Source organism: Urocitellus parryii, chromosome 4, assembly GCF_045843805.1.
Source record: "Urocitellus parryii isolate mUroPar1 chromosome 4, mUroPar1.hap1, whole genome shotgun sequence".
NCBI lineage: Eukaryota > Metazoa > Chordata > Mammalia > Rodentia > Sciuridae > Urocitellus > Urocitellus parryii.
In genome coordinates, this window is record NC_135534.1 from 211,094,809 (window position 1) to 211,115,664 (window position 20,856).

At 52.6% G+C, this 20,856-nt stretch overlaps 1 protein-coding gene across 2 annotated transcripts; it reads right to left on the minus strand.

Moving 5' to 3' along the window:
- Positions 1-16: 16 nt before the first annotated feature.
- Positions 17-18,953, minus strand: Entpd8 (ectonucleoside triphosphate diphosphohydrolase 8). Of its 2 annotated transcripts, none has more exons than XM_077798054.1 (10): positions 18,905-18,953; positions 3,248-3,393; positions 3,046-3,163; positions 2,380-2,530; positions 2,120-2,279; positions 1,802-2,029; positions 1,471-1,734; positions 1,177-1,287; positions 715-846; positions 17-614 (listed from the first exon to the last, which is right to left on the minus strand). In XM_077798054.1, exons 2-10 carry the CDS (start codon positions 3,371-3,373, stop codon positions 423-425), a joined length of 1,482 nt encoding a protein of 493 aa, XP_077654180.1. In that variant the 5' UTR covers positions 3,374-3,393; positions 18,905-18,953; the 3' UTR covers positions 17-422. The 2 variants fall into 2 exon arrangements, with proteins under 2 accessions (XP_077654180.1, XP_026270960.1); XM_026415175.2 differs by lacking the exon at positions 18,905-18,953 and adding an exon at positions 6,091-6,384.
- Between the last annotated feature and the right edge of the window lie 1,903 nt (positions 18,954-20,856).

A 20,856-nucleotide genomic window follows, 5' to 3' on the forward strand; every position in this document is an offset into this window, starting at 1 on the left:
CGTGGTCTGTGTTTTGGATAGGCCAGCAGAGGGTGTGGGGGATGGGAACTGGCCCCTCTTTGGATCACAGTGGGCAGCCACAGCCCCCTCCCTCCCCAGGCAAATGGGGACCCAGGGAGTCCAGCCTCCCTCCCATGATCACCCCCACACAGCCTGGGTGCTGCCGGGCACCACCTGGGTTTGTGCAGAGAGGCCCGCTGTCTGGGGAGCCACACACCGGCCAGCACAACTGGGTGACATGAGGTGGGGGACAGGAGGCCTGGCTTCCGGGAGGCGGTGGCTGTGCCGGACTTGGCCACCCAGTCCTGTGTGGAGTCCGGCTTGCTGTCCAAGGGACGGCTCCTGGACATCAAGGACCTGGCGATGGCTCCCAGCTGAGCCCTGAGGGCATCCTGTTGGACGTCTGGCTCTCTGGGCCCCGCCTAGTCCTGGACCCAGAGGAGCTGCACCGCAGCAGCCCCCAGAATGGCTGTGAGGGTCAGCACCACAAACACCACGCCGGCCACCCAGACGCCATAGCTCTGTGCCCGCCACTGGGCTGGCGCCTCGGCCGGGATCATGCCCGTCAGGTTCAGCATGTAGCCCAGTGTCCAGCCGATGTCAGTGCCACCAGCCTGCAGGGTACAAGGCAGCTGAGGGCTGTGGGGCGGCCTAGTAGCTGCCCCAGAGTCCCCCATCCCTGGGGCAGATGGGCCGTGGCTGGGAGGTGGTCACCTGCTTCTGAAACTCGATGTTGGCCCAGGTCTCCTCCCTGAACCCAAAGGCCTCCAGCAGCGTGAGGATGTACAGGCCGGAAGCGCAGTAGTCCCGTAGCCAGCGCTCCTGCCCTGGGTAGCTGTCTTCCACCTGGGCCCAGGGCCAGGGGCTGTGAGGCCCAGGGCCTCCCACACTCCCAGCCCGGGGGGCCAGCCCACCCAGCTGGGTGAGCCTCTGACCATGGCAGGTCCTGCCAAAGCCCTTCCCTTGCCCCCTGGGCCATACACCTCGTCACAACCAGAGGCTGGTCACCCTGGGACCCCGGGCCGGCCTCCACCAGGAGCAGGACGGCCCAGGGGCGCCCTCCCTTCCCACGCCCGCCAGCCTGCTGCCTGCTGCCCAGAGGGCTCCACCGCCAGCTCCCATCTGATGGAGTTTCAGAGACCCTGAGGCCCTGCCTGCCCACAGGCTCCTACCCACCAGCCTCCAGGGCCTCTGGCAGAACTCCCAGATGGTGGCGTTCACGGTGCGGAGTGGCTGCCTGGAGGTGAGGTTCAGGAAGTGGAAGGTGTAGTAGAAGTTGGAGAAGGCCTGGGGGCAGAGGGAGAGGCCATGACCAGCCAGGCCGTCCCAGGGACCCACTCCCCAGAGCCAGCCCTGGCTCTTCCTTCCCACTGCCCCCCAGCCCAGGGTGCTCCTGTTCCTTCTGGGGCCAGGCAGCCTCCTAGGGCTCTGAGGAAGCCATCCTGGGTGGGGGCAGCGAGCGGAACTCACGTAGAACTGGCCCTGCACTGGGGGCTGGTAGACCCCGTTGAAGGCACAGTCTCCTGGGCCCTGGCAGCTGGAGAAGTTGAAGAGCTCCCGGATGGCGGCCAGGCAGGCCCCCGGGTTGCCTGTGCCCTCAACAGTGAGGTTCTGGGTGAGGTCCAGCTGGGCTGCCATGTGGACACAGGGCGACTCATAGAGGGAGGCCAAGGGCAGCGTGGTCTGGAAACCGCTGAGGTAGCATGGGTGACGCAGGAGGGCCCCGGGGCGGCTCTGCAGGGTCACAGGGGGCTTGAGCTGCAGCCTGCCTTGCCTCCCGCCCTCCCTGGGCCAGCCTGACCTGCACCAGCGCAGCCAGCAGCCTGTTGAGCATCTGGTCCCGCCCAAAGCAGAGGTAGCTGTGAGTGTAGATGCTGTAGTCGGCGCCGTACAGACGGAAGGTCGCCCGGGTGCTCTCGTCCAGGATGGGGCCGCGGGGCAGGAAGCTGATCTGGGTGGAGGCTCCCCCCAAGTCCAGGGCACCCACCAGCGTCCCCTCTGCAGGCTGGATCCACTCTCCAGAGGAGTACTAGCCACAGACAGGGCCACTCAGCCCTGGCCAGCCACACCCCGCCCAGGCCCTGGCCAGCCAGCCCCACCCTCGGGCTGCCCACAGCACCTTGACCAGCCTGTCCAGGACATAGTTGATGGTGATCCAAGCAAAAGCACCTTCATCCTGGCCAGCCAGGACCTCAGCACCCCAGAAGTCCAGAGGAGACTGGCCCAGGACCCCAGACACCGCTGCAAGGATGTCCCCTGCCTGCGAGCTGTTCTTCTGGCTGGGCAGTGGAAACCAGGGGCCAGGTGGCAGGAAGCCTGGCCCAGCCCCTGCCCACCCTGCCCCAGGGCTCTGAGCCCTGGCTTTTGAGCCTGGTTTACCTGAGCAGCCTCATGCCGGCCGTGGCCCCCAGGAACAGGGGTGTTCCCTGGTACTGGTTCTCTGGGATGAGTGCCAGCGCCTCCTCCAGGCAGCCCTTCAGGCTCTCGCCAGCCTGTGTGGGGTCAGAGGTGTAGGAGGAGATTCCAGGCCCTGAAACATAGCACCCCAAGACAAGCTGCAGCCCCGAAGGCGGGTGGGATGCGTGGTGGCCCCAAAGGTCTGACCACATGTGACAGAGCTGGAGCCCGTGGAGGCCCTTCTGAGGCTCTGAGTGACATGCCCTGAGCTTTCTGGCCTCTCACTTGGAGAAGTAGCTTTTCCCTTGCAGGGTCCTGGAGGGCAGGCCCCAGCTGGTGGCCGTGGTGACACTGGGGGCTCGAGAGGGCTAGAGCTGGAGAGTGGAGGCCGGGATGGGAGCCCCTTGCAGCATCTAGGCTGCGTCAGAACAGGCCCTGCTGGGCCGGCCAGGCTGGCATGGGGGGCGGGGCAGCAGGGCTGTGCGGGTCCCTCCCGTCCCACTGCCCATCTGTGGGACCTTGTGTCAGCCACTTCCTCTCTGAGTCCCTCTCCTCGGGCGGATCAGCGCAGGCCTGCGCCTCCCCCCAACTGGGAGTCCCAGCCAGTCAGCCCCAGCAAGTCCAACACCAGGTAGTGACCCCACCGACCTTCCACCTGGCAAGCCAGGGCCTGGCTGACCAAACCCGTGTCCTTCTCCTTGTCTGCTGGCCACTGGTACACAAAGAGAGAGGTGTGGGAAGAGCCCGCGTCGAACACAATCCCAAACTGCAGGCAAGACTCGGGTCAGGAGGGTGGGGCAGGCTGATGGCCTTGCCCTCCAGCCTCCTCCTCCCCGCCCAGTCCAGGCACCTTTGTGTCTGCGGGCAGCAGGATGTTGGTGGCCTCCACCAGGATGAGGACCAGCACAGTGAGGCCCGAGGCTGTTGCGGTCCCCAGCAGGGCCATGAAAACTCGCTCCTTCCAGGACAGCGCCATGGCAGCTATGGGGCTGGCGTCTGCAGGGCGGGAGCAGCAGTGGACACCTGGACTCTGCCTGCTGCCCTCACCCTGGCCTCCAGAGGCAGGGTCTTCACTCTCCCAATCTCCCTCCAGAGGCTGCCGTCCTGGACTCTTCCTGAGCCTCAGATAACCTACCTCGGCCGGAGCAGCGGCCGGGGCACCATGAGCAGGGCCACCGCCACGCACCGAGCCGGGGGAGGCCACCACTCAGAGGGCCTGTGGCCAGCAGCAGTTGGCTTTGTCTGATGGCACCCTCAGGGCCAAGGCAGGCGCTGTGGGCCCACAGATGGGACTGGCAGAGCCCCCTCCAGATCGGGCAGCCCACTCTTCCCCCCTCAGGACCCTGGTCCCTCGTCACCACAGGAGGAGCCCAGCTCTGGACTAAACCCAGCCCCAGGCAGAGTCTCTCCTGGAACTGAGGTTAGGCCTGAGCAGGTGAGGGCTGGTGGCCCTGCTGACCTGGTGAGGCCAGGTGTTATCCTGGGTGGCTTAACAGACATCTTTCTTTTTGGAAACCCAGCCTTGGAATGTGAATCTGAGACTTTTTGGTTGGCCCCAGAGGGCCTCTAGGCAACTGACCAAGAGTGACCATGAGGCCTGGACATTCACAGCCCTCCTCTGCCCTCAGGGCACAATAGGGTCTCAGTCCCCAAGCTACACAATGCAACCCTGTGCACAGGGCTTACAGGCTGCCCTGGCCAGGCCTGCTTCTGAGCACAGTGGGCACCGCTGCCCTCGGACTAGCTACAGCCAGAAATGCACTTTGAGACTTGGGTAGGTCAGGACCCGACACCCTGTAACCTATCCTGGTCCCTCGGGAAGACCAATGTCCCAGGTGCTTCATCAAGAGGAGTGGCAGGCAGGGCTGGCTGTATGTTCTGACCCGAGGCAGGAGAGGACAGGTAACCAGTCCAGGTCCAGCGTCCAAAACCAGCACCCCCAGCCACCTCACAGGCCTAAAGAGGCCACAGGCAAGGGCCAAGGACACAGAGATTCCACCTCCAGAAATGTAGAAGCTTAGGTTCTACGTCTGAGCCCAGTGAGGAGGAAGAAAGGACAGTCTCCCCTGGACAGCCCCTGCCCAGGATGGCCCTGCCCAAGCCAGCCCCTGCCCAGGATGGCCCCTGCCCAGGACAGCCCCCATAACCAGGACAGCCCCCATAACCAGGACAGCCCCCATAACCAGGACAGCCCCCACCCAGGACAGCCCCCATAACCAGGACAGCCCCCATAACCAGGACAGCCCCTGCCCAGGACAGCCCCCATAACCAGGAGCCCCCATAACCAGCACAGCCCCTGCCCAGGACAGCCCCCATAATCAGGACAGCCCCCATAACCAGCACAGCCCCCACCCAGGACAGCCCCCATAACCAGGACAGCCCCCATAACCAGGACAGCCCCTTCCCAGGACAGCCCCCATAACCAGGACAGCCCCCATAACCAGGACAGCCCCCACCCAGGACAGCCCCCATAACCAGGACAGCCCCCACCCAGGACAGCCCCCATAACCAGGACAGCCCCCATAACCAGGACAGCCCCCATAACCAGGACAGCCCCCACCCAGGACAGCCCCCATAACCAGGACAGCCCCCATAACCAGGACAGCCCCCACCCAGGACAGCCCCCATAACCAGGACAGCCCCCATAACCAGGACAGCCCCCATAACCAGGACAGCCCCCACCCAGGACAGCCCCCATAACCAGGACAGCCCCCACCCAGGACAGCCCCCATAACCAGGACAGCCCCCATAACCAGGAGAGCCCCCATAACCAGGACAGCCCCCACCCAGGACAGCCCCCATAACCAGGACAGCCCCCACCCAGGACAGCCCCCATAACCAGGACAGCCCCCATAACCAGGACAGCCCCCATAACCAGGACAGTCCCCACCCAGGACAGCCCCCATAACCAGGACAGCCCCCATAACCAGGACAGCCCCCATAACCAGGACAGCCCCTTCCCAGGACAGCCCCCATAACCAGGACAGCCCCTGCCCAGGACAGCCCCCATAACCAGGAGCCCCCATAACCAGGGCAGCCCCCACCCAGGACAGCCCCCATAACCAGGACAGCCCCCATAACCAGGACAGCCCCCATAACCAGGACAGCCCCTGCCCAGGACAGCCCCCGCCCAGGACAGCCCCCATAACCAGGACAGCCCCCACCCAGGACAGCCCCCATAACCAGGACAGCCCCCATAACCAGGACAGCCCCCATAACCAGGACAGCCCCCACCCAGGACAGCCCCCATAACCAGGACAGCCCCCATAACCAGGACAGCCCCTGCCCAGGACAGCCCCCATAACCAGGACAGCCCCCATAACCAGGACAGCCCCCATAACCAGGACAGCCCCTGCCCAGGACAGCCCCCATAACCAGGACAGCCCCCATAACCAGGACAGCCCCTGCCCAGGACAGCCCCCATAACCAGGACAGCCCCCATAACCAGGACAGCCCCCATAACCAGGACAGCCCCTGCCCAGGACAGCCCCCATAACCAGGACAGCCCCCATAACCAGGACAGCCCCCACCCAGGACAGCCCCCATAACCAGGACAGCCCCCACCCAGGACAGCCCCCATAACCAGCACAGCCCCCACCCAGGACAGCCCCCATAACCAGGACAGCCCCCATAACCAGGACAGCCCCCATAACCAGCACAGCCCCCACCCAGGACAGCCCATGGGACCCTCACCTGGGCTGGCAGCCACCTTGCAGAAGCAGGTGAAGGAAGCAGTGTACCTGGGTGCAACTGGCCGTCCTCTTGCACACCTGCTGTCCTCCACCCCTTGTCTATACCGGCCTGGCCCTGGGGTGGTAATGGGGTGGGGCGAATCTGCCCCCAGCATGCAAAGAATGGACTGCAGCCAGGGGCCCTCCAGCTATGCTGGACGCTGACTGGCAGTGCCCACCTGGGCCTTGGGCCCAAGGGCAGGGAGGAAGGGCAACACCCCAGTCTTAGAAGGACTTGAGAGCTGCCCTAGGGACAGGTGGGAGGGCAGGTCTGGGGGAAAACCCCACGCCCCGAGGCAGTGGACTTTGCTCTCTGCCCCGCCTGTAGGGACCAGGCCAGGGCAGAGTCAGGTGACCAGGAGGCCAGAGGCAGGGAGCCCCAGGAGGCCTTCCCCTGGCCTGTGCTGGCTGTTTTCAGTCACTCTTACAGTTGCCTCTTTCCTACAAGTGGGGCCTGGGGCACCCTCCAGGGTCTTCCCCTTCCCCATAGCCAGCCCCTGGCCTCTGGCCTGTGGACAAGGCCTAGAGGGGCTGATGGATGGCCTTGGCCTGCACTTCCTGGCTGCCTGCCGCAGCTGCTCTTGCGGGACTCTCCCCTGCACACCCACCTGCGCCTCTTGGGTGAACACCAGGAAAGGGATTTGGGTATGTGAGGTGACGTGTGTCTGACCTGACACAAACTGCGACCCGTGTCCCCTGGGGGGGTCCAAGCTGGCTGCACCCTAGCCAGTGCCTGGTGCCAGTTCTTACTTCTGGCCAGTGGGCTCCTCTGGCCTTGCTGCGGAGCATTCCCCAGGACCGAGGCTGCTGGCTGCCAGCCTGCATGTGCCCACAGCGCCTGCTGGAGAGCCCTCAGCTGGGCACCTTCCCTGACATTCAGCTTAGCGGGCCCTTACGTAGCACACTGGCCAGGGCTGGAGGACAGCTTCTCCCCATCTGTTGCTCAGCTGCTCCTTGCTCTAACTGTGAGTTTCACAGCACACATTTTGAAGTTCCTGGCGAAATCTGATTTACCGTCTATTATTTATGGACGTCCTTTCCACTTTGTGGCAGGCCTCTGCTTCCTGCAGGTCCTGATTTCTTTCCCGGGGGTTTGTGCTGTTGTGTTGCACTGTTGAATCTGTCTCTGGGAGGCCAGGGAGGTCTGGACCACGTCCATCCCTCTTCCCTGGGCCACCTGCTCTGCCGCTCCTCCACAGACCCCTCAGCAGCCCTGCAGGAGATGGAGCATCCGGACGGTGTGGGTCTGTCTCCTCCACAGTCACGGCGCAGTCCTCCGCCTCCATCCTGTGGATCACTTCTCTATTGCAGCTGCTGCCCTTCCGCCAGCCTGAGTGTCTGAAGAGCTCGGTCCTGAGGGCTTTATGGTGCTGAGTAGATGCTCCCAAGGAGAACCGCCTTCCAATCACTGGCACAGTCTTTGTCTCTCTGCTCCTTCAGGGCTCAGGCCTTCAGCACTCTGCCCTCATCCTCCGGCTCTCAGCAGATCCAATGCACGTCCCCTTATACGGACACCTGACCAGAGTGCTTCGCTTGGGGAAGACGCTGCAGCAGCCCTGCCCCTCACTCCGTGCTGGCTGCTCCTCAGAGGTGCACAGCAAGGCTGGTTTCTGTGCGGCCTGTACGCTGAGGCCTTGATAGACCCAACCTTTCTTAAAATTGGGCATCTCGCCATAAAACCATGAAAAGATAATTTCGGCTTTACTATAAATTACTGCAAATTCTGAACCTACTTGGAATGCCTGCCCGTGCCCTGAACTCACCCAGGTCCGGTTTTCCCTGACCAGATAACAACCCTTTCCTAAACCTTAGTGACGCCTCATAAATTCTGGCCTTCCCTGGCCGGACAATGACCCTCTCTGAGTCTCTAAGATCTCCATACATTCTGATGCCGGGGCCAGCAAAAATGTAAACTTGTGTTATGCTCCTCAGAGCGTTGTTATCTGTAACCCCCCCCCCCTTTGTGTAACTTTTTGGGCTATAAAACTGGGCCACAAAGAAGCCTCGGGGCTGTCCTTGGCTCCCACGATTTGAGGGGCAAGGCAGCCCGGCCGGTCGAAATAATAAGCTTGCTTTAATTTGATTTTAATTGGAGTCAGTGGTCTTTTCTTGCGTCCTGGTGAAGCCAGATTTAAAGTTAGGTAGTCAGTGTAGTTAGGTAAATCGGGTCTAATACCGAGTGAAATCTAAAATGGAGGCCATGCTGGGAATGACTCAGGGAAAACAGGACAACTCATGGAGTGTTAATAAAGTTCCGAAAAGGCCCTAGGCCAAAGTCCACCTGGAAGAAATGTTAATGAACATCCCCCAACAGACTTGAAGACAGCCCATCCCAAAGAAATGTTAATGAAGCCCAGGATACAGCCCCCAACAGATTTGGAGGTAGCTCATCCCAAAGAAATGTTAATGAACAGCAAACTTGACTCGGAAATGACCAGATTACTCCTTTGTCCCAAACCCTTCCCACCTACATTCCTTCACCAAACCTATAAAAAGGGGAACACATTGCCCGCTAACTGGATTCCACCTTTTGGGTCCCCTTCTTCCTCCGGGAGAAGTCTTTTCTTCTGTCCTTTAATAAATTTCTAATTTCTACTCTGACCTTGCCTCGGCGTGCTTCTTTGGTGTTATTCTTCAACATCGGGGAGCAAGAACTCGTCACCGGTCAACAGCGGTAACATATTGGAGGTCCCACCGAGATTCTACACCGAGGTAAGTGCACGCACCCCATGTCTGTTTGAGGTGCATCTTTCTCTCTTTCTTTCTGGAGGGTAAGGTGGGCACCCGTCGGCTACTTAAACGCAACTAGTGCAGCCGCCACTCTACAAGACTCGGGTGAGAGGTTTCTCGGCCTAGGCAGCTCTCAATCACCTGTTCGGTACAGAGCAGGCATGTTGGGTTCTGCCAAAGCCGCTTCCAACTTTTCTGTCTGGGCCTGGAGAGCAATTGGCGTGAGTACACAGTGTCCGGAATCCCGATCTGCCTCGGATGCGTGGAGGTGGAGGAAGGAGTTTGGAACAACTGAGGAATTCCGGTCTGGGCTACTCTCAGACGAATTCTTAAGGTTCCTTTCTCTTGAGCCCCCTTCCGACAGCCCCCAGGGGTATCTAAGGTGATCGGTAGATGAACGGCATTGAGGGAAAGCCCCAATCACATTTGCCTCCGTATGGGCCATGCAACACTCCCAACCCCGCATCCAATCCCTCCTGGATGCTCCCCTTCCTTCATGGGTCAGAGACGTTAGCAATTCAGGTTGTAAGGCTGAGAGAAAGGCATAGGATAATTAGTAAGATCTGCCCAGGTTCCCTAAGGTGCATAGGTAACTATCACTAGTCTGTTTTACCGCCCAATGTTTAAAATGAGCTGTGTTCCTTAAGCTACCAAGAGAGGCATTTTTTTAGAATCAACTCCTCCGGTAATCTGCTAGTCTACAGAGCAAGGATGACAAAAGAGCACACAAAGGATTTTAGTGGTCGGGAGGAAAGCAGTAAGGCCCTTAAGTCTGAATCCTCCCAGGGTCTCTGGCACAGGGCAAAACTGAGACCCTAGCACTTTGCTAAAGGGGACCAGAAACCCCTTGGCAAAGCCAGGTGAGAGACGGGTTTTCTGGACCGTTTAGGAGGCTCAAGTATTAGGGAGATCAACAGTTTTCTCCGGCGCGGGCGCCTGAGTTCTGTTTTTTTCTCTCCACACTCAGATGGGAGCCTCACTCTCTAATACGTCAGGTACGCCACTTGCCTGCGTATTGAAAAATTGGGATAAATTTGACCCTCAAACACTCAAGAAAAAGCGCCTCATTTTCTTCTGCCGCCAGGTCTGGCCTCAATACAAACTCCCTGATGGAAAAACCTGGCCACCAGAGGGAAGTATCAATTTTAATACTATTTTACAACTTGATAAATTTTGCAAAAAGAAAAAAAAATGGTGTGAGGTGCCATATGTTCAGGTTTTCTTTGCTCTAAGGGAAAATCCTAAATTATGCCAACAGTGTAAAGTAGACTTAGCCATGGTATCTGCCATAAGACCTAATTACCCAACTGGAGCACAGGCAGTTCCCAGAAGTGATCCTGAGTGGGACCCAAATGATGAGCAAGACGCTTGGAAAATTAGATATTTTCAGGTATTGATCCTTGAAGCCCTTAGGAGAATCAAACAAAGGCCCATTAACTATTCTAATATTTCAGAAATTATTCAGGGCCCCCAGGAAAGCCCTGCTCTTTTCATGGAGAAACTCAAAGAGGCAATAAGAAAACATACCACCGTGGATCCTGAATCCACAGAGGGCCAACTACTTTTAAAGGACAAATTTATCACTCAGTCAGCCCCAGACATCCGGAGGAAATTACAAAAATTGGCATATGGCCCTGATCAATCTCTAGATAACATCCTCCAAATTGCTACTTTGGTTTTCTACAATAGAGATATAGAGGAAAAAAAAAGGAAAAAGAGCTCTGCAACTCTAGGCCACATAACCTCCTGATTAGGGAGATTAATGAGACCAGTGGAGGACAGAAGCCAATCAGTGCATTTGCTGTGAAGAGGAGGGTCATCAGAGAGGGAGACATCCCTGATGCTTCCGAGGGAAGCCACATGGTCAAGCAAGGCCTGGACCCATCCTAGCGCAAATGGCACTAGCAGAACTAAAAAGCTGCTATGAAGTTCCCGAGGACTCCCAGGAGAGATTCAGCTGACTATTAAATAGGTAGTAACAAAAGTCAGTTTGACTTACTTCATCTTAAACACTTAGCAAAGACAGTTAAAGAGCCAAAACACAGCTATTCCTGGACATTTTAAATGATAATAATAGTTAAATGTAACTTCCAAAAATAAGTAGACTGAAGGCTACAAAAGAAATTCTTAGACAGAAATGCCTGATAACTATCAAAGGGACTATTAGAGTAGTTTTAGTTTAAGGCCCACAGATATTCCTAACCTACACAGGCAGGCTTGGTGTTTGCTAATATGAGTATCCAGCCCTAAGTAACAGAATTAAAGATTTCTCTATTAGACACAGAGGTCAAACTAGTAAAAGGATTTTACAAGATCAGATGATATTAAATTATTAAACTATATCTTAAGGGAAGGACAACTGTAACCCTAAAAGTTAAATGTTGTGTTTACATCCCTGACATTTCTGACAATGTAACAAATATCCTTAAAGATTTACATGCTCAGATATAAGTCATGTCCTCAGCAACTTTGTCATGGAAACAATATCTTAGCTTCTGGTTCTTGGTACTTCCTGGTGGAAAACATTGTTAGTCTCTGTCTTTGGTATCATACTTATTGGCATATTCCTGTGCTGTGGTATTTATTGCTGCATTAATATGGTTCCAATATTAATAAATTCTTGTTTCTCTTATAGACCGCCCATCACTCAAATGGCCCTCCAGCCTATCATGGACCACTCGATAGACCCGATTTTTAAAAGGGGACTCCAAACTGCTTGCCCCAACATCGCCCCTTTTGTCAGCCTGAAGAAGCCAGAACGGTCTTCGCCCCCATTCCTTACAGCAGTAAGGAGCTCCCCAAATTAGAGGGGGGAATGAAGCCAGATTTAAAGTTAGGTAGTCAGTGTAGTTAGGTAAATCGGGTCTAATACCGAGTGAAATCTAAAATGGAGGCCATGCTGGGAATGACTCAGGGAAAACAGGACAACTCATGGAGTGTTAATAAAGTTCCGAAAAGGCCCTAGGCCAAAGTCCACCTGGAAGAAATGTTAATGAACATCCCCCAACAGACTTGAAGACAGCCCATCCCAAAGAAATGTTAATGAAGCCCAGGATACAGCCCCCAACAGATTTGGAGGTAGCTCATCCCAAAGAAATGTTAATGAACAGCAAACTTGACTCGGAAATGACCAGATTACTCCTTTGTCCCAAACCCTTCCCACCTACATTCCTTCACCAAACCTATAAAAAGGGGAACACATTGCCCGCTAACTGGATTCCACCTTTTGGGTCCCCTTCTTCCTCCGGGAGAAGTCTTTTCTTCTGTCCTTTAATAAATTTCTAATTTCTACTCTGACCTTGCCTCGGCGTGCTTCTTTGGTGTTATTCTTCAACATCGGGGAGCAAGAACTCGTCACCGGTCAACAGCGGTAACACTGGTCTAACATTTTGGAGTTCCCCAGCGAGATGACCCTGCCCGGCCAGACCACAAGAGCAGACTGCTGGAAATTCTGAAGCCGGCCTTCGCTCCAGGGCTCCGGGCTGGAGAGCCACTCTAGGGGGTGCGCAACTTGAGACGTTCCAAGGCCTCGGAGTGAGCCTTCGGTCCCAGAGCACTGCAGTGAACTGCCGCACTAAACTATCAGCAAGCACCTGGGGAGGAGGCCTCCATAGGTAAGTGGCGCCTTTATAACATCTGGTATCCGGTTAAGGGAGATCTCTTCTGATGACAGAGAGGTGGCCTGGCGAGGCTCACATATACTCCTGTCCGGACAGTAACGAGAAATCGTTCTGTCTTCTGTTCTGTTCTGTAGGGAATTCCTCTGGAAGGGTAGAGAGGTGCTGACGGGCACGCACGCGCTCCTACCCCGGAGCTTTGGCAAGACGTTGCATTGCTCTTCTGTTTTTCTGTTTCGGCGCCGGGTTTCTGTTTTCTTGTGTTTTGTTCTGTGTTCTATATGTTTTTTGTTTGTTTGTTTTTGTGCATTTTGTTGTGTGATTTCTGTGGTAAAAACTTAAGGATATTGGATGTGAAAATGGGTAATAAAGCAAATCAGCCTGACACCCCTTTGGACTGTGTTTTAAACTGTGTTTTAAGGAACTGCGATGAACTTTACCCCCCTTTGTTAAGCAGGAGGAGAGAAGCCCCTAGCTGGCTGCCTGGAGCACACCCACTGCAGAGGGCAATGCCTGCTGGGGATCTAAGAACTGAGTATCTCCCAGGTTAACAAGTTAACCTCCTTTAAAACCCCTTGTCCCTCCAGATCAAGAGAGTCACAACCTTAGGGCAGAGTCCCTGGTGTTTCTCCTTTGTTAGCAAAGCAATAAAACTCCCTTTTTCTTTTTCTCAAAACCCTGTCCTCATTATTAAATTGGCATTAATTGGCTCTAAGGTCAGGAATCGAACTCTCAGTTACAAATTTTGATACCACCGCCCCCCCCCGGAACTTTTTGAGAACTGACTACTGAAATGTTAAGAGATGGAGTGTGCTTGAGGTGGAATCCTGTAAGTAAAAGGAGGGACTGAGGGACTCCCAGCAGCTGCCGAAGCTCTGTTGCTTCGGGGATTCCCTCCTTCCTTCCCTGTACTGTAAGGATTATGCCACCTCTGTCTTCTTGAAAAGAGAAAAAGAAAAAGGAGACACTTAATGTAGTAAAGTCGCCACGGAGACCCTTGATTTTATATTTCAGGTTGCCCCTCTGTGAAAACATCTGGTCCCCTTGTGGGGACATCTATGGTGCCACTGGTGTAGGAGATTTTTCTCTTATCTGCTCTGTTTTAAATGGTTTCTGTCTGCCAGCCATAGTCTGGAGCTCCTCTGTGTCTGTCCTGTGTCTTTGTTTCTGACCCTTTAAGACATGTGCAATAGTGTGTTGATATTATAAATTGTTTCTTGGGAATGATCTTGGCTAAATGTGTGTCTAAAAGATGATGTTTTATTGTAACAATGTGGTATCTGAATGGGTTTTTGATGCATTGCACAATGCTGCAGTTAAAAGTTGGGTTTAGGTAATTGTTTAGTTTATGATTTCAGATAATTCATGCCAGAGAACTTAAATACTTAGGATGGAAAACTAAAGAACTCTACTTCCAAGTTGGCAAGTAACTTCCTAATCATTCAGTCTTTTTTTTTCACCAATTTCGAATTGGGTAGCCTGGGAAAATGCTACTGTGTGTACCAGTGCATTAATTTGGACAAGGATAGTAAATCATAGTATGGTATCTGTTGACAAAACAAGATGTAAAGATATTAAATTTTGTGAATTGTATCTTAAACTTGTATCATAATTTTCAACATTCGAACCTGAAAATTATGACTTATAGTTAAAATGCCTTAGGCCTGAGGTGTCTGCTCAGAATAGCAGTTTTTCCCTGCTCCTTCCAGACCTCAGCCAGGACTTATGTTGAAATGCAAATGAAAGAAGCCTGCAAGCTCAGTAGGAGACTGATCTGAGACCTAAGGAAAAAAAAAGTAAATTGTATGGTATTTACTAATTACTGGCCAGTCATTTTTACTAGGACTCTTGTTTTTTTCCTTAGATTCTGTATTTTTTTTTTTTTGAGCTCATGATTTTGACCCTACAGACCTAGGTTAATGTTTTTCTGATCAGTCCTATCTTTGACCAACTGTGGAGTTTTTGAAACATTGCAATGGAGATTTCACCTGCGAAAAGCTACTAAGGCCTTTACTATTGTTATGTGTGCACACTTTTGTTATGTGTTGTATGTCTATATATACATATGTCCGTATATCATATATATGATATATAAATTAACATATATAAGGAGCGCTCATAAAAACAAATTAAAAAAATGGATCCAAAGATCTTTAATTCATGTGATTTAAATGGTTCAATTTAAATTGGATAAACAGATAAAAATAAATGTCTTTAAAATTTAAGCTTACAAGTTTTTCTAGGTGTTCAAAAAAACTCATAAAATATTAATGTCTATAAAATGTCTAATATGCCTTGGTTCTAGGACTTTTCCTTCAACAAAAAAAATGGTTTACACGGTTCAATACATTTGTCTAATATTTTGATAAAATAAGTAAAGTAAATTTGATATGGGATTACTCATTCATGAGTACTTTTGTTAGATATCTGATTGATTTACTAAGGTCTGTATAAGATTGTACTAAGGTCTGTATAAGATTGTAAAAATCAGTCATGTGTTAAAGAGACAAAAATTTGTTAAAACATAAGTTTACCAATAACATTGTGTTTATTGTTTTATTTTTTTCCTAGAGCAAGCAACCATAAAAATTAAACAACTGGTTAAATAAGAACTGTTATTTTAGAGCACTGTACTGCCATTTCTTTAAAAGTTAAACTTGGTTAATGTAGAAACATCAATGTAATTGTGATGCTATTAATGTGCTCATATTTTCCAGGTATACAAGTCTGTAAGGTAGAAACTTTGAAAGAGCATTATATCAAGCTGGTGTTCAGAAGTTGTATGGTAAAAAATATATTGGGGATTTATTTACCTGTTATCAATAAGATATGTAAAGTTTTGTTACTTCTTACATTGGGGAACAATTTGAATGTATTCTTAAGTTAATGAGAGCCTAATCTATGTAAAGGTTAAAAACTTTCAGCCTTTCTTTAATTCATGTTTTAAATGTGATATCATATGGTGTTAGCTAATGTTCATGTGACCTCAAACAATTTATGTAAACTTTGTAAAATGATAATTAAAAATACAAAGATCAGCTTTAGAACTAAAACACTTAAGATTTATAAAGAGCCCTGCCTTACCTGAGATGAGGCTCTGTGTCCCATCTTACTACATGTGAGAATGACTATGAAAACAGTAGGCCAGATTTTAGTTCATTTAAATTTATGTTCAAAAGTTTGTTTTTTTGTTGTTTTTTTTCTGTCAAGATTACTAGGATCTCAAACAGGGGATATAATGTATAACTCAGCCAAAAATTCAGGGTAGCTGTTACACAAACTGTTTTTACTCTTGTTAATTTTATTTTGTAATTTCCTTATAAGTGATCTAAAGATTCCCTGTTAGTGTTTTACAGAAGTGTTGCTTTAAGAACACAACATGGGTTAGTTCGAGATAATAAGCCATCACCTACAAGACAGATAGGATAATACAGATCCCAATTAATAAAAAGATAAATAATTATAAAGTTATAGACATTAAAGCCCAGTACCCTTAATATAAGGCTGTTAAAATTTATTTGCTGGATGTTTAAGATTAAGTTTTTAAATTAAAGTTAAATTAAAAGGGCCAGAAAAACTAATATTTGGCTCTTGCCCTCTGAGTCAGTCTGAATCCAGGGAACAGGGGACTTCTCTAAAGAGCTTTGCAACTCTGGGCCACATAACCTCCCGATCAGGGAGACTAATGAGACCACTGGAGAACAGAAGCCAATCAGTGCATTTGCTATGAAGAGGAGAGTCATCAGAGAAGGGAGACATCCCTGGTGCTTCTGAGGGAAGCCACATGGTCAAGCAAGACCTAGACCCATCCTAGCGCAAATGGCACTAGCAGAACTGAGAAGTTTCCCCAGGAATGACTCCCATAAAAGAAGCACCCATCCCCAGATGTGACTTTACAACCTGTTCTTCCCCAACCAGACTTCAAACCGAACTGACTTCTAAAAGGAAACTCATGTCCCTCACGCCGTGCCCCCTCACATCACCCTCTCTCAGCTCAGAAGAAGCCAAAATGAGTGACGCCTCTCTTCTTACAACAATGGAGCCAAAAATAAATAGACTATCAATATAAGTAATTAATTAAGTCAGGTAAAATCAGGGAGACCGGTTTTGGGTGAGTTCTAAAAATTTAGAGACTGTTACCTGAGGGATTAAAATTCCCTCAGTGCTCTTCCCCTACCGTATCAAAGATTTGAAAGGGACACATAAGAAAAGGGGGGAATGATAGACCCAACCTTTCTTAAAATTGGGCATCTCGCCATAAAACCATGAAAAGATAATTTCGGCTTTACTATAAATTACTGCAAATTCTGAACCTACTTGGAATGCCTGCCCGTGCCCTGAACTCACCCAGGTCCGGTTTTCCCTGACCATATAACAACCCTTTCCTAAACCTTAGTGACGCCTCATAAATTCTGGCCTTCCCTGGCCGGACAATGACCCTCTCTGAGTCTCTAAGATCTCCATAAATTCTGATGCCGGGGCCAGCAAAAATGTAAACTTGTGTTATGCTCCTCAGAGCGTTGTTATCTGTAACCCCCCCCCCCTTTGTGTAACTTTTTGGGCTATAAAACTGGGCCACAAAGAAGCCTCGGGGCTGTCCTTGGCTCCCACGATTTGAGGGGCAAGGCAGCCCGGCCGGTCGAAATAATAAGCTTGCTTTAATTTGATTTTAATTGGAGTCAGTGGTCTTTTCTTGCGTCCTGGTCTAACAGCCTCCCTAAGCTCACAACTAGTTCTAGGAGTCGGGTGTGTGGCCTGAGCTTCTGACATAGACACCACATTTTCTAGAAATAGGAAGGGCTCCTTTGCCCCTCTGCAACCTGCCTGCCTTGGTTTCTACCCCTGCTTCCTGCCCTGGTGAGGGCTCCTGGCACTCTGGGTGGACGCAGAAGGAATTGGCGTCTCTGCTGCCTCGTGTCAGGGCAGTCTTCCAGGCTACCGCTGGGTGAGGCACTGGCCTCCGGGGGTGAAGTTCTGCTCCTGGTACGCCGAGGAGTGACCATCCTGAGTCAGCTGTGTCTCTAACACACTTTTCATTCCTCAGTTGAAACAGTGGTCTCTGGTCGTGGTTTCTCTGGACTCTCAGCCGAAGGACTGATGGGTGCTGGGCCAGCCTACTTCCTGGATCTGAACTGTGCTGTCTCTGCTCTGTCCTCCTGGTCTGACCCACGTCCGTGGAGGCCTTCCAGCCCACACTTCAGTACCTTCTAGTCCCCCAGGGACTTGTCTAGAGCAGGAACATCTGAGTGGCCAATGCGCATATTCCCAGTGCTCGCCATCCCAATCTACTCAGACTCAGACGGGTGTCCTTCTGGGCCTGTGCAGGGTCTGTTTCACGTGTTGTGCTTCTTCTGGGCGACTGCCCTGTGTGCAACACCCAAGCCTCTGCCAGAAGTGAGGTCATGCCGCCCATGGAGGACAGGTGAGCTGGAGGACTTCACTGGCATGAGTTAGGTGCCGGGAGCTCAGGATCAGTCCACAGTGTGCTCTGACATGGATACACAGTGCAAGGTTTTGCACTGACCCCCGACAAGGCTCAGTGCCAGAGGTTTGCCGGCACCTACCTCGTGCCCTAGGTGTTATGAGGCAAGGCTCAGAACTCCCTCCAAGGCTTGCCACGGAGACTCTAAGTTGCCTGGCCTTCAGTGTAGGAGCTGGCTGCAAAGCACTTCTCCGCCCTACTCTACCTGGCACTGGATCACACGGCCCTCACTCCAGAAGGATCCTGCCCCATGCCTGGAGGAAGGAGTGCTACACTGACGCTTGCTGGGTTCCCTCAGTCCACAGCAGCAAGCCTTTGGTGTCCAACCTAGTTGCCCATGCTCCAGTCACCTGTTCAATGCAGTCTCCATGAAAACCTAAGAAGATAAGCTTCACAAAGATGTGACCCAGGTGCAATGGTGCATGCCTGTAATCCCAGAGGCCCAGTGGCTCAGAAGGCTGAGACAGGAGGATCACGAATTCAAAACCAGGTTTGGCAACTTAGCAAGGCCCTAAGCAACTCGGTGAGACCCTGACTCTAAAGAAAACATTAAAAGAGCTGGGAATGTTGCTCAGTGGTTAAGCACCCCTGAGTTCAATCCCTGATGAAAGAAAGAAAGAAAGAAAGAAAGAAAGAAAGAAAGAAAGAAAGAAAGAAAGAAAGAAAGAAAGAAAGAAAGAAAGAAAGAAGAAAGAAAGAAAGGAAGGAAGAAAGAAAACTCGCTCCTAGATGGCTGAGCACGTGGAAGCAGCCCCTGCCCACACTCACTCTGCAGCTCTTTATCTGCATCCTGTGTGAAAAGAACAGAAGATGCAAGTGATGGCAGGACTTCCCCTGAGTCCTTGAAGCACTCTGTAACATCAACAACCCCAACCAGAGGTCGTGAGGACAGACTTACAGCTGGGGGGTCAGAGCACAGGTAGGTCAACCTGGGATTGTGCTGGTACCTGGGGCAGTTTTGGTGACGCCGTCCTCCACTTGCAGAGCTGCGCTGGAGCAGAGGCCCCCGCTGGTGTCGGCTGCAGCATCCTGTTGCTTCCTGGTGGGGAGCAACTCCTACCTCTGGGGCCACAGAGTCTGCTTGTGCTGTGAGTGTCTGAGCTGATGTTTCCTTCTGTATCTTCAGATTTGGGGTCAGGGAAGTGGGAGGCGTGGAGAACATGGCTCCCAGGACGTGTGGCACAGGAAGAGGAAGGATGATAGGCTAGGGGACAGGAACTTTGATTTGGAGCCTCATGGGCCGTGGTCACAGGCTTCAGTGAGCTACCAGTGGGCTCTAGAGCTGGTGAGCCTGGGGCTGCTCCACCAGGCACAAGGTACTGCAAAACGACGAGAAACAGGGAAGCACTGTCCCTTGGTTTCTGCCATCTGTGAACACTAAAATGAGACAGGAGTGAGTTCTGGGTGGGGCCCTGGGGCAGGGCCAAACCCAATTGGTGGTGTGAACCAGCCACCAGCCTCGAGGCCACCACAGAGGAGAGGCTACACCAGGAGGACAGACATTGCCTGAAGGGCAGGACTTGGTCACAGAAGACCTACCAGCTTCCGGAGCCTTGGCTGATATGGACGCAGAGTTGGGCTGGGTGGCATCTTGGTGTCCACACAGCCCAGAGGAGCCTGATGGCTGAGCCCTCTCAGCACTGCAGGAGACTGCTCCCAGGAGCAGCTGGGGAGATGATGAGTAGGAGCCACCACTAGGCCTATTTGCCACCTACAGAGGCCATGAGCAGCACCATCGGACTCACCCCACGTTTGGAAAATTCCCATGCTTCCTAAATTTAATTACAAAGGCCAAAGGGCAAGGAAAAACCCTCTCAAATCCTGAGAAACACACCTTTTTGCTAACCAGGTTCTGCTCAGACTAGACACCAACCTAGCCAGCCTTGGGGACAGTGGGACACGGCTGATGCAGGGAAAAACCAGTTCCAGCCACAGAGGAGCCACCTGGGCCACAGTTCACCTGGACTTGTGACCACCCTGTTGTAGTAGATGCCCTAGGGAAACCCCCACCTGCCAGTACCATCTGGCCTGACCCATTCCAGCCCTGGCCACCACCAGCTCACATAAGACTTGAAGGAAGGTGGTCCTCTCTTCAGGAGGGACCCGGCACTTCCTGGGAAGATCCCCGTACTCCTCCTACTCACTCACCAGAGCCCAGTTCTCCCCACCCCCCAGGAGGACCCCCACCGGCTGTTCCCATGGGAAGCTGACCCGCCATCATTTCTCCCAGCTTCTCCTCCTTCTGGGGCCAAGAGCAAACCCCCTCACTGCTCAGTCAGCTCTTGGTTTATAATTGGAATCCACAAACCCAGTTTGGGGTCAGAAATGGCCAATGGGGGAAGAGGCCAGGGAAGTCAAGCCACCACCAACAGCCCCTCCAGGTGCTGAGACCCTGGAAGCCTCACCTCAGAGGCGGAGCAACCGCTCACAACAGCCCTCCTGTCCCCATCTACAGCCATGAGGGTGGCAGGTACACACCTCACGTCTTCCTTCCCAAGTCTCCATCAGAGCTCGCTTGGCCCAGGCCCGGCAGACCACCCGCTGCCACTCAGTCGCTGGGGACGTCGTGGGACCTTTTTTCCAGGCCTGGCCTTCTCTGACCAATGGCAGCAGCAGCTGAATAAACACTTTAGTCCAGACTGTTTGGTCTCAAAGTTTGGTCAACTGTGAGCCACTCTGTGGGCTGGCTCCCCCATGACCAGGACCCAGGTCACAGGGAGCTCTTTGATTTACTGCTGCACCCTCAGGGACAGTTCCAGGAGCCATGTGGAACCTGGGCCTCAGGCAGCTCCTGGAGTTAGCAGATGCTGACAGAACATTAGGTCAGTAGCAAGAGAATGAGAAGGGCGGGAGAGAGTAGGACTCTGAGGAGGAGGAGGGAATGTTCATGGTTGCTGAG